This window comes from Artemia franciscana, chromosome 19 (genome assembly GCF_032884065.1).
Source record: "Artemia franciscana chromosome 19, ASM3288406v1, whole genome shotgun sequence".
Lineage (NCBI taxonomy): Eukaryota > Metazoa > Arthropoda > Branchiopoda > Anostraca > Artemiidae > Artemia > Artemia franciscana.
The window spans coordinates 17,181,934-17,196,101 of record NC_088881.1 but is presented as its reverse complement, the minus strand read 5'-3'; the positions used below and the strand labels follow the sequence as shown (position 1 = coordinate 17,196,101).

The following is a 14,168-nucleotide window of genomic DNA, read 5'->3' as shown; positions in this document are numbered from 1 at the left end:
AGATAGGAGCTTGAAACTTCTGCTGTAGTATTCTCTGATACGTTAAATTTGATGGTGTGATTTTCGTTAAGATTTAATGACTTTTAAGACTTGACTTTTATGACTTTAAATTTTCTCAGGCTCGTAACTTTTGATGGGTAAGTCTAAACTTTATGAAACTTATATATTTTTCGTTACTATGAACTGTTTGATTAAATAATAAAAAAACAAGTTTTTTTCATCTGAAAGTAAGGAACAACATTAAAACTTAAAAAAAGAACATAAGTTATTACGTATATCTTTTACAGAGAATTACTCAACTTGCGACTCTCGTTTTCACAAAAATAGTTTCGACGTCTTTAGTTGTTTAGACACTACAAAATTACAAAATTACTGCCTTATAAAATTGGTTCCGCAAATATCACAAATTTAAGTTATGTTGGAGAATCTTTCGATGGAGAAATTTCTCGTAGGGGAAAGGGATGTTCCAAGGAGGGGGAACTGGATTCCCTGACATTATCTAAAAGCGGTCAGTAATTGAATAAAAAACAAGTTTTTTCAACTGAAAGTAAGAAGCAACATCAAAACTCAAAGCGAACAGAAAATATTACGTAGCCTATATGAAATGGGTTGCCACTTAGGTTATAAAATCAAACTTAGGTTATTATGAGGCTAATATTAGCATAAAAAATTAAAATTAAACTGCAAATTTCGTTTCAATTATTCATTAGTGGTGAGCCAAATTAAAAACCTGCATTAATTCAAAAACGTTTAGATCTTAAGTAAAAAACAAACCATTTTTTTTTAACTGATAGTAAGGAGCGACATTGAAACTTAAAAAACAGAAATTGTTCTGTATATGGAAGGGGCTGTTCGCTCCTCAACGCCCCACTCTTTACGCTAAAGTTTGACTCTTTCTCACAGCTCACCTTTTTAAGACAATAAAAAACTTTAGCACAAAGAGTGGGGTATTGAGAAGTGGACAGCCCCTTTTCCTATACAGAATAATTTCTGTTTAAGTTATAATGTCGCTCCTTACTTTCAATTTAAAAAAAACTTGTTTCTTTTTATTTACTAAAGGAAAGAACGGGGCCAAAACTAGTGACAAGGAGAGAGTTAAAGAGAGTAGGGCAAAAAAACTACAGGAAAAATAAATAGAAGAAAATGAAATAATTTTTTAAAGAATGGACGTAAAGGATGATTTACCTTGTGAGGAAGAATTAGTGACAGTACCAAAAGGTTAAAAAAATAGAATAACGCTACGGGTGCGAGAGTAAGGTAAATGAGTCATAGGTAGCGCTATAGACCTGCCTATGTAAAGAGCGATATGAGCATAATATACTTTTTTCTTCTGACCAAAGCATTTGGTACGGAAGGAGTCATGACAGAAACTTCAAAGGCCCATTCGATTGTAAAGTGAAAGTTTAGTTTTTTTAAGAATAAAATTTGATTAGAGGACAACAAAATCCCCCCTCTCGGTCACGCAAATAATTTCCCCAAACACTCCCAACCAGAACTCAGCCCATTAATTGTGTATTTGGGAATAACAACCACCCATAACCCTTGGGAAAAGAGCTAGAAGTTATGCTAGTTACCCATTACTAACGCATAAGGTTTTTTTATTGAAGGGTGGTCACACTGACTTTAGGGGAGGTTCATTCAATTGAAAATAAGAATTTCTAGTGCCATTTTAAGAGGAAATGGGATCGAAAAAACTACCCCCCCCCCTACGTCTTCTCTTCCCCAAATACATCCGATACACATTTTGAGACACCGATTTTGTTCAAAACAGTCCGAAGATCATGTAACATGACCTTTAGGGCGTCACATGAGCCTGGGGACAAGGGTTGTAAGTTACGCTCTGGTGGCATGCATGGCTTTTATGGTAGGGATAGTCTTAAAGCCATAGAGGAGTCTCATTTGACTGTAAATTCAAAATTATTTTAGTTCCTTTTAAGTGTCAAAAGTCATAGGAGGGCAACTATCCACCCCCTCCCCGACGCTTTCTTTTCCCGAGATAAATCTGGCTCAAATTGTGAAATAGTCCTTTTGTTTAAATTAGTCCAAACAGCATATATGAATGCAAAAAGGGTTGACACAACCCCCAGGAATACATGGGCAAGGGTCGAAGTTTTTTTGCGGGGACACATAACTTTTTATGGAATGTCAGTAGAATAAATTTTGCAACGGGCTTATTTATGAGAAATCAGAAATTCTAGTGCCCTTTTTAAGAGTTAAAAGTTATTAAAAGGAACCCCCCACCCCCCACCCATAAAAACAACACCGTTTTCCAAATCACATCCCATCAAAATTATGAGCCAGCTATTTTGTTCAGTATTGTTGAAAGGTCCAGTAATAATGTCCTTGGAGATTTCAATCCTTCCCCCAAATACGCTAATACACGCTGCCCTCAGGGTTAGCGCTGCAAGTTAGGTAAATTTTTCATTGTTTAGTTTGGAATATGTTATTGAGAAAGGTGGGCATGTTCGACCTTTACTTTCAAAAAAGACGAAGGGCATTCGGGCAAGTGTTTCAGAGAATGTTGAGGGGAGCGATGAACTAAATAAAAACGAGTTATGTACATACGGGCTGTCATAAGGGCATTACCTGGGAATGGCTGAGCATATTAATTTTGAAATTTCAGGAAATGTTAAGAGAGATGAATGTCAATATTTATAATCTACTACTATTAGCCTACTACCATTACACCTACTATTTTTACTACTACTTCAACTACTACTTCTATTGCAACTACTTGTTAGGCTAAGAGCATTAAGATGAAAATTTCAAGAAGTATATGAGCATACAGGATACCAAAGGACATATAATAATAATTGCGTTTTTTCCCTCTCATACCAAAAACAATAGAAAAGCAGAGTAATACAAAAGAAGAAAAGGAAAAAAACGAGAAAACCCAGCATCAAAGAAGAAAATCATGTAATAGCTTCTTCATTTACACTCGTAGATCAGGTGGAAGGGCAAAAATTCGAACAGTGTTTCCAAAGCCTTTTTTCGGCACTTGTTTCAATAGACGGCACAACGTCTTTTGAGATCTTAGAACGAATGTGTTTCTCTCGTAGAGGGGGTATCGAATCAAAAACTTAAGGTATTTGCAGTATACAGATCGGAGTTTTAGTCTATCAGTTTGCATGAACCAGTTCCACAGCGGAGATAGTAAAACAGGTGATGGAGAGCAACCGCTGCGTAAAGCTTTGCAAGAATCTTCCTGCTTAAGCTAAATTTCAGAGAAACAAGCATTCCGTAGCTTGAACGAATATTCTTGGTAGTTTTCTCGATTATTAGTAAACGGGCACTTCTAGAATCCTGACCGTACGTTATTCCCAGGTATTTCATTTTATTTCCAGGGAAACTTTTTACTTGTTCAACCGTCACATAAGTAGGGTCACGGCTTTGCTGCTTGCTTGCTGAGGGACAAAATTCCACAAATTCCGTCTTTAGTGCATTGACCCTTAGACCGATACCGATTTTGTAGCCAGTTAACAGGTGCTCAATATTTTCTTGTAGAGAAGTTAGATTGCAGCTTAACATCAGCAGGTCGTCAGCATACGAAAGCAGGCTGAGGTCACTGAGATTGATGCTGAATTCTCCAGCAACTGTTTTTGTTATTCCGGATGTCAAGGTATTAAACATTGGAGCTTAATAAAGATCCTTGACGAAGACCTCGAACAAGTCTAAATGGTCTGCTCAGGTGATCGCTTGTCATTATGACTTTCACAAAACTGCCTGAGTACCAGAAAGATAAAAATGCTGTGACATGAGTATTCACACCATACTCGAGTAATTACAGAAACACCTGAGACTGCACAACTGAATCAAATGCATTTGAGATTTCTACGCTGCACATAAAGAGTGAGGATCCCATTCTGTGGGCTTTGTCAAAGAGACAATGTACAAACGCACAACTCTGGCTTCGGAGGAATCCCAACTGACGATAACCCAGTCTACACTTCCCTGAAATTTCCAAGGAGAAGGAGCTCGAGGACTTTACTGAGAACAATTGAAACGGTAATTGGTCTACATCCTGTGCACTGATTTTGATCTTACCTTTTTTGGGGGGATATTTGACATAACACCATCTGAAACACATATGGAACAGAAGAGTGAAATGCTCTAACAAGAGGTCAGTGCCATGCCTTAGGTTATACTGACAAATTACATCGAGACTACGTACCTTTCCATGTTTTAATCTACGAACTGTTCTAGCTACAACCGATTTAAATATCACAAAGGTATTTCGCACTTTTAATAAGGTATCGAGTTTTTTTTGTTTTTTGAAACTTATCACATTTATCACAATCTCTTTCAAGCTTGAGATCTTTGCACCCAAACACTCTAGAAAAATGGTTTAACTACTCCTCTTCAAGAATGTCAGATGAGCACGTTTTTCCAGTGGTCTGGGGTCTCTTGATGAGGTTACCAAGTTTCTTTTGGGTTTCTTTTGGGGTATGTTTAACTAACCAAAAGATAATATTCACATCCTAATGCTTCTGCTCATACTGTTGTTACTGGTACTATTATTACTACTACTACTACTACTGCTACTAAAACTAAAGCTATTACTATTAAATCTACTGCCAAACTACTATTGCTAGTACTAGTACTACTCCTACTGCTACTAAAGCTATAAGTATTAAGACAAAACAACTGGGGAAAATTTAAACTGTATTGATTTAAATCGAAACACACTATGCCCACACATATTGTCAAGAAGACGTGTCAGCTATGCCTCAGGAGCAGTTTATGGCATTAGGTTGAAACTTTCAGCGTGTTTTAAGGAGGATGTTGAGGAAAAACAAGGTGCTATGTGCATAGTACTACCAATGCTACTTCTGTTACTTCAATTTTCACTAGTATTAAATAAAAAAAATAGTTTTTTTAACTGAAAGTAAGGAGCGACATTAAAATTTAAAACGAACAGAAATTACTCCGTATATGAAATGGGTTGTCTCCTCCTCAACGCCTCGCTCTTTACGCTAAAGCTTTTAATTGTTTTAAAAAGTATAATTGTGGCAAAGAATCAAACTTTAGCGTTAAGAGCGAGGGATTGCAGAGGAGATAACCCATTTCATATACGGAGTAATTTCTGTTCGTTTTAAGTTTTAATGTTGCTCCTTACTTTCAGTTAAAAAAAACTAGTTTTTTTATTTAATTTCTGAACGTTTTTGAATTAATGCATGTTAGATTTTGCTCTCCGTACATAAATTATTAAAATGAAATTTGCATATTAATTCTTTTTTTTGGCCAAATGGCTTTATCTTAGTTTTGACCAGACGATTTTGAGAAATAAGGGATGGGGAAGGAGGCCTAGTTGCCCTCCAATTTTTTGGTTACTTAAAAAGGCAACTAGAACTTTTAATTTTTAACGAACGTTTTTATTAGTAAAAAATAAACGTAACTTAAGAATTAACTTACGTAACAAACTTTTATTTTCTTATATTTTTAATTATATATATGAGGGGGTTTGTCCCCTCGCTAATACCTCGCTTTTCACACTAAATCTTAATTTGTGTCCCAATTCTTTAAGAATGACCCCTGAATCCGAAAGGCCGTAGAATAAATAGTTGAAACTTCTAAAAACACTTTAGCATAAAGAGCGAAGTATTTATCTCCTCCTGAATACCTCGCTCTTTATACTAAAGTATTTTTAGAACCCCTCATAATGCGTAATAATCTCTGTTCGTTTTAAGTTTTAATGCTACTCCTTACTTTCAATTGAAAAAACTTTTTCATGTTTACATTTTCATTATTTTTTTTAATAGTAATGCTAGAAAATCCTGCGCCCTTTTCATTGAATTTCTCTTCCTCCATGAAGTATTGCTCCAAGGAAAGATCCTCCCAGATATCCCCCTCCCCTCAACCCCATCCCCAAACCCAAAAAATACCCCTGAAAACGTCGGCACACTTCCCAATAACCATTACTGTATGTAAACATTGGTCAAAGTTTGTAACTTGTAGCCCCTCCCCCAGGGACTGTGGGGGAGTAAGTCATCCCCAAAGACATAGTTATTGTGGTTTTCGACTATGCGGAACAAAATTTTGATCCGTTGACTTTGGGAAAAAATGAGCGTGGGAGGGGGCCTAGGTGCCCTCCATTTTGTTTGGTCACTTAAAAAGGGCACTAGAACCTATCATTTCTGTTAGAATGAGCCCTGTTGCAACACTCTAGGACCACTTGGTCGATACGATGACTCCTGGAAAAAAAAAACAAATAAACACGCACTCGTGATCTGTCTTCTGGCAAAAAATACTAAATTCCACATTTTTGTAGATTAGACCTTGCAATTTTTCTATAGGGTTCTTTGATACGCTGAATGCGATGGTGTGATTTTTGTTAAGATCCTATGACTTTTAGGGGGTGTTTCCCCCTATTTTTCAAAATAAGGCAAATTTTCTCAGGCTCGTAATTTTTGATGACAAAGATTAAATTTGATGAAACTTATATATTTGAAATCATCATAAAAATCCAATTCTTTTGATGTATCTTTTAGCATCGAAATTCCGTTTTTTAGAGTTTCGTTTACTATTGAGCCGGGTCGCTCCTTACTACAGTTCGTTACCACGAACTGTTTGATACAGGTTAAGCGTGTTGAGGTGAATACTTCAAGGAATATCTAGGCAAATGTTAAATTAAATCAAAAAGAACCGTGATGATGTAGATTGTGTAAAGAGTGACACAGCAATATCTCAAAGAGGCTTACAATGTTAAGTCCTTTTAGGACAAGTTCAGGCAGATTTTTAACTAATCAGAAATATTAATGCTGCTTCTATGGTTACTGTAACCAAGGACGTTAAGTAATTTAAATTGAAACTTCTAGGGAATATTTAGAAATATTATCAAATAAAAAAAAAAAAAAAAAAATGCAGCTTTCAAAAGGACATATAAGCAAAATCATAGGCAGCACCGCTCTATCATAGATAACAATATACTTGATACTTTTACAGGAGCTAATTTTGTTGTAAAATAAAAGTTCTGATGCTCTTTTTAAGAATCGAAAGAGATTAGAGGGCAGCTCTCCTCCTCCCAAGCCCATTAATTTTCCAAATATACCTAGTCAAAGTATTGAGATAGCTATATTGTTCAACATAGTTGTACTTTCCAATAACTATGCGTTGGGGATAATGGGTATGTCCCCCCCCCCTGGAGCTAAGCAATTTACCCATTATGCTCTTAAATTAAATTTTGCTTGGAAATTAAATCACGAGGCACTCTGTCTATGCAAATTTCCAATAAGATATATCAGCATTATCCCAAGAACAACCGAGAGTATTACGTTGAAATTTACAGGGCCATTACTATAACTAGTTCTGCTCTTACAATTTAACGCAATCAAAAGAGCTTAAGTGTATCAAGTTTGTCAAAGAGTATAATTATACATTTGGGAATAGTACTAAGTTTTATTATGCAGGTCAGCTTGAGGACGTAAAAAAATAAATTAATCTATACTGTGTGCGTAGAATTTCGAAGGGTGTATGACGTTAAAAAATGTTGGAAATTTTTTTCCAGCATTCAAACAGCAAGCCAAACAATGGATTCTTACAGAAATTAAATAAAAAAAACAAGTTTTTTTAACTGAAAGTAAGGAGCGACATTAAAACTTAAAACGACCAGAAATTACTTCGTATATGAAAGAGGCTGCTTCCTCATCAACGCCACGCTCTTTACGCTAAAGTTTGACTCTTTCTCTCAATTCTTCTTTTTAAAACAGTAAAAAACTTTAGCGTAAAGAGTGGGGCGTTGATGAGGAAGCAGCCTCTTTCATATACGAAGTAAGTTCTGGTCGTTTTAAGTTTTAATGTCGCTCCTTACTTTCAGTTAAAAAAAACTTGTTTTTTTTATTTAATTTCTGGACGTTTTTGAATCAATGCATGTTTTGATTTTGGCTCTCCGCAGAGGAATAATTAAAACAAAATTTGCATTTTTTTTTTTTGGCTAAATGGCTTTCTCATAATTTTGATCGAATGATTTTGAGAAAAAAGAGCGGGGGAGGAAGCCTAGTTGCCCTCCAATTTTTTGGTTAATTAAAAAGGCAACTAGAATTTTTAATTTTTTACGAATATTTTTACTAGTAAAAGATTTGCGTAACTTATAAATTAGCTTACGTAAAGAACTTTTGTATTCTCATATTTTTATTACATATATGAAGGGGTTCGCCCCCTTGTCAGATCCTCGCTCTTTACACTAAAGCTTAAATTTTGTCCCAATTCATTAAGAATGACCCCAGAATCACAAAAGCCGTAGAATAAATAGTTGAAATTACTAAAAATACTTTAGCGTAAAGAGCGAGGTATTAGGAGGAGGTGAGCCCCTCAAATGGGTAACAATTTCTGTTTGTTTTAAGTTTTAATGCTGCTCCTTACTTCCAGCTGAAAGAACTTTTTCATATTTATTTTTTCATTGTTTTTTTTTTAATAATGCTAGTAAATACTGCGCTCCCTTCATGGAGATTTTCTTCCCCCATGACAAACTATTGATGGAAAGTTCCCCCAGCATATCCCCCTCTTCTCAACCCCTCCCCAACCAAAAAAATCCTCCTGAAAACGCCTGTACATTTCCCAATAACCATTACTATATGTAAGCACTGGTCAAAGTTTGTAACTTGTAGCTCCCCCCACGGGGACTGTGGGGGAGTAAGTCGTCCCCAAAGACATAGTTATAAGGTTTTTCGACTATGTTGAATAAAATGGCTATCTCAGAATTTTGATCCGTTGACTTTGGTAAAATAATTAGCGTGGGAGGGGGCCTAGGAACCCATCAATTTTTTTGGTCACTTAAAAAGGGCACTAGAACTTTTCATTTCCGTTAGAATGAGCACTCTTGCAACATTCTAAGACAACTGGGTCGATACGATCTCCCCTGGAAAAAAAAAACAAAAAAAAAACAAATAAACACGCATCCGTGATCTGCCTTCTGGCAAAAAATACAAAATTCCATATTTTTGTAGATAGGAGCGTGAAACTTCTACAGGAGGGTTCTCTGATACGCTGAATCTGATGGTGTGATTTTCGTCAAGATTCTATTACTTCTAGGGGGCGTTTCCCCCTATTTTCTAAAATAACGCAAATTTTCTCAGGCTCGTAACTTTTGATGGGTAAGACTAAACTTGATGAAACTTATATATTTAAAATCAGCATTAAAATGCGATTCTTTTGATGTAGGTATTGGTATCAAAATTTCATTTTTTAGAGTTTTGGTTATTACTGAGCCGGGTCGCTCCTTACTACAGTTCGTTACCACTAACTGTTTGAAAAAATATTATTTCTATTCCATGAAAAAGACTAGATTACCATTAAAAAAAAGTACAAAGATTAATTAAAAACTGTCTCCTCAAGATAAGTTTTTCAAAAAAAGTATAGAGCTCTGTTTAACCAAAAATAATCCGAAATAAAGTCAAATATTTTTCCAAGTGTAAAACTATCACAAATCCTTATCAATAAGCAAATGAAACCCAAAATAAACAGAAATTACAATAATTAACCGAGTCAAACTCAAGCAAGGCAAAAATAACATGAGTGGGACTTAAATCCCCATGCCTTCTCAAGACCAGAACATAATTCGCACTTTGCTGAAAACAAAATATGTTTTAAATGTTTTCACTTTTTTCTCTTTAGTAAATCAAAAATTATAAAGACTCTAAGGAATAAAAATAAGTATATGTAAATTTCAGTCTGCGTTCATTTGTTTTTTCTTGTTAGTAAAGAGCAAATTAGGTTCTTGTCACTTCGTTCAAAACAGTTAAAAATCTAATATCTATGCCTCTTAGGATATCATGGCCCCCACAGACTCTCGACAAAGGTTTGAAACTATACAATGCACCCATTGTTTACATACAGGAAATATAATTATGAAATGTTTGATCGTGAACATACCAAAACAGACTAAGGATATATTTCAAGGTATACTAAGGTGGCGTGAAGCTAAATAAAAAGACACTATGTGCATCGAGGTTATCAGGAGGGTATCCATGTAATATCTTAGGATTGGTTGTTGTTTCAACCTTTACCATTTTGGGGCTGCTGTTGCTACTACTACTGTGGCTGTAACTGCGATTACTTGTGACTGCGACTATTTGCTGAGCAGCTATGACTACTTGAGACTTGGTCGTCTAAACTCAAGACCGAGACTTAGACAGCTTTTGGCTGTGACTACTTGAGACAGCTACTCTAACTACTTGCGACTGCGACTACTTGTAACTTTGGTAATGAATATTACTGCTACTAGCAACTCATTGCAGCATCAAGCGGCCTGAGGCCAACACAGTTACGTACGCTCCTCCTCCAGCTCAATTTATTCAAAGCCTCTCTCCCTTCCAGGAAGTTTCCACTTCCCTTAATTCTCTCTTTATGATATTGTCTCACCCAGACGCGGACGACCTGCTTTCCATTTAGCCCTTGAAGGTTGGCCAAAAAGGACAATCTTCGGCTGTCTTTCAAACGCGAAACGTGCCCAAACCATCTCAAACTTTCTCTCATTATAGCTCTAGAAAGCGAGATAGAACCACATTTTTCGTACACATACTGTTCAAAGCATGGTCAGTCACTCAAGTACCCTGAACAATCCGTAGGAAATTTCTTTCGAAAACATCTAGCAAATCTTCCTCCGCATTTCAGATGTTTCCCATCGGCTTTTAACCCCCGCTTCGGAACCATTTTTGCCTGCTGTCATCACTGTAGCTTCCAATATTTGTAAATTATATTCTGGTCTTGAGAATACATAGGGGTTATCAAAACGATATTGACTAAACATTCAAATTGTGTCCTAAATTTTGACAAAATGTTGCTCTAAACAAGAGCAAATGCTGAAGCAATTTAGAATTAACTGTAATTGAAATTTATGTCGTGTAAAATAATTTTTATCCATAGCAAGAAACGTTTCCTTGTGTTGTAAAAAATGCAATATTTGACAATTATGGCTTAATTGTGTGAAAACAAAGCCTAAATAAGAACAACTACTGAAATACAAGGGCCATTGAGTTGGAATAAAAAACATTTTGAAAAAACTAATCAGCTTTAAAGTGGCAACTAAGATGTTGAGGAGGGGTGGCCTCGGGAACATCCACAAAAATTTGTGTTTATTTTAAGTTTCAATGCTGCTACTTACTCTCAGTTGAAAAAAAAACGTTTCATTTTTATTTTATCGTATAGTTTTTAAATTTATATTTGATTTTTTTTAACTTTTTTCTTCGTGCTTTTGGGGCATAGGTATCATTTGGCAATGGCAGGTTAAGATAGAGCTTAAACAAATCAACTTGCTTCCTTATCTGAAATAAGAGGTCTGTTCTTCTTAAGTTTTCTTGATTCTGTCTTGGAATTAAGAATCAAACAAACGCCCCTTAAAGGTAAAGCAGGCATTGTTTAGAATAAATAATAATGTTAATTTTAAATTTGCTTGATTCTGACTTAAAGTTTGACTCCATGTTATTTAAATTGAAGATTTGAAAAAGAAGCCCTTTCAATTATAAATTTGCTTGTTTCTGACTTAGAGTTTGACTATGTAAATTAAACGAATTGAAAATACAATAATATCATATGACTAGTCACGTTTTACTAATAAAAGTGATTGTGCCCTTCTTATTTTGATGAAACAATACAAATAGAGACATTCGGTTTACCTCTGCTCTCTCTCCGTTAATTCATAATTTGAGGTCCAGTTCACATTCAACATTCTCTAGAATTTTCAACTTGTTCTCTCAAGCAGATCATGGTTAATGACCGAGGTTCATCGTGTCTTCCGATTTACTTAGCTAGGCATTTCGTTTCCAGAGAATGCCCTTACCAAACTTTTGGCATATCGGCCTAGTAAACAATTACAAACGGGTTTGCATCTGCTGACTGTATCCAGGGGGAAATGAGAATTGAAGCCACACCCCCCACTCCCCCAAAAGGTTAGCCCGACTATTAAAAAGTGTAACAAAAAGGAATATAAACTAATTTTCGATGCGTTTTAAATATTGGTCAACCCTAAAATGCAACCCAAAAAAGGGCTAAAAAGTGCTAAAAAAAAAAAAACTTTTTCTCATCCATTTCAAAATGATGAGAATATCTTAGAAGCTCGGAATGGACTCATTTGATTGAAATTAAAAGTTCAGTTGTCCTTTTTCTGGATTTAAGCTATGGAGGACAATCATTATTCCTATCGGTTCCTTTTTTGTTATCCAGCCCTCCTGTAATCCCTACAATGTTGAATCCAAAATTTGACATTTCGGTTTTGTTTAAAAACTTCCAAATAGCTGAAATCACTTTCTGCGCTCCACTGTTAACCTTTATTTTACTCTTCTATGATAACTCAACCCCAGATACAAGAAAAAAGAATTACAATATAATAAAAACACAAAAATAAATACTATCGGATAGTCTGCACAACAAACTCTGCCTATAGTCTGGGATATCGGTGGAATTTTTCAAAATTCTACTTTTTTTCATTATCTTTATTTGTCATGCATTTTTGGTAGGTCCTCAATTTAATAAGCGGGGGAAATTTTTTATGGGGTGCAGTATTTTCAAAGGAAGTCCACCAATCAGAATAATTATGGTTTGTGAAGAGAAAGAGATTTTCTTTGAATATGGCCAAAAAACCCACAAGGCAGGAGAACTGGGATATTCGATTCTATTCCATAATTGATATTTGCTCAAGTCCCAAGTTTGTGTGACTATGAAAAAGTACTGACATATTTTGTAACTACAAAGCAATATTTTTGTGCAAGCAAAGAAGAAAAAATCAAGTTGTTTTAAAATAAAACTATAGGGCAGCATAAAACTTAAAATAGACATGAATTATCCTGTACATAAAGAGGTTGCTGCCCTTTTCTGCCCCATGCTCTTTATAATAAAGGGAAAGGGATCGCTACTTAACAGAGAGCATTTTAAAGTAAAAAAAAAAATACATCCAGTTGTTGATTGAAAGTGTTTCATTGGCCGCCTCTTCTTGCGAAACAACTGAAATGAAAGTCGTACTGCCAAAGCAAATCAACCCATCCTTTCATTTTCAAGTTATTTTGAAGAACGAAGTATTATCACGTTGCTCTTGCATTGGAGCGTCGGTTATTGAAGCACAGGCGAAAAAAAAACTAACTCTAGTCCAAAAGTGGAATAGTTTAAAAGGGTTGGCAACACCCCTCATATACTGAATATTTTCTATTCGCTATTTCAATAATTTCAATTTTTTATTTACCTTCTGTTTTTGCAAACCCTTATACATCAAATTTACATGACTTTTTACCGTTCAATTATAAAAAACAAAATAACTAGTGCCGCAGTTAAAACGTAGTTAAATAATATTTTCAAGAAATATTTTACAAGCCGGACCTTTATTCTTCTGCATATTTTTAAAGTTTCCTATTTCTGGATATTGCTGAAATCTGTAAACACTGTGCGTACAATTATTGGAAAATTTTAAGTGAAAATTGAAGCTCCGTTGAACTTCAATTTTTAATTCCTAATTTTCATTCTGAAAATTTATTAGGAAAATTATTTCACTGACAAAACTTAGGTGAAAAGAAATTTATTTGATATGGTTGCTAACCTTCCATTAGGAGAAGAAAGAACAAGAAATGCACTATTCTCATTCTTCTAATTCTGTGAGATTTCACTCTGTTTACTGATTTCTAATGAATCCTCTATTTCTGACCACTTCCTGTCGCGTACTGAGTAGGAAAGGAAAACTTTCCCCATTAAAAGGTATTCCTTTTTTCTTATAATGCGCAGATCTGTATTCATACTTTATCTCATGTATTTTCGTTTTTCAAATTGCATTCCTTTTGAGAAATATGAATGGGGTAAAATAGTGTAGCTACTCATCGTGAAAGACCAAAGTACATAAGGAATGCATCAAATTGAAATCCTTTGGAATGATGATGATATTTTGAAGAAAAGTAATGTGTTTAACAGCTTTTCCATCAAAAATTCGCTCCCCTCTTCCTCCCCCTAGAATCTCCATATTTTTCCATCACGCCTTCAGTTGGAGCAGTCGACTCTGCAGTTTAAACATAAGAACTGTTTTCTCTAAACGCTTCACTAAATTCTACACCTTAGACTTAGCCTGTTTTCTGAAATGAGTCAAAACTTACTGTCTTAATGCATCAGACCATCACTCTGGCCTGGTATTGCAGGAAATCACCGTGGACTTCGCTTACTTTTAAGCCCAATTAGACCTGAGCTCTTTTTACATTGTC

General features: G+C 35.3%; 1 protein-coding gene across 1 annotated transcript in view; it reads right to left on the bottom strand.

Annotated features, from left to right (window-relative positions):
- The window catches only part of LOC136039355 (uncharacterized), a 74,434-nt gene extending 60,798 nt beyond the window's left edge, over positions 1-13,636 (bottom strand). The window contains exon 1 of the mRNA XM_065723016.1: positions 13,520-13,636. Within this exon, the coding sequence (XP_065579088.1) occupies positions 13,520-13,562 (43 nt within the window). The 5' untranslated portion in view covers positions 13,563-13,636. The remainder of the gene's footprint in view (positions 1-13,519) is intronic.
- Between the last annotated feature and the right edge of the window lie 532 nt (positions 13,637-14,168).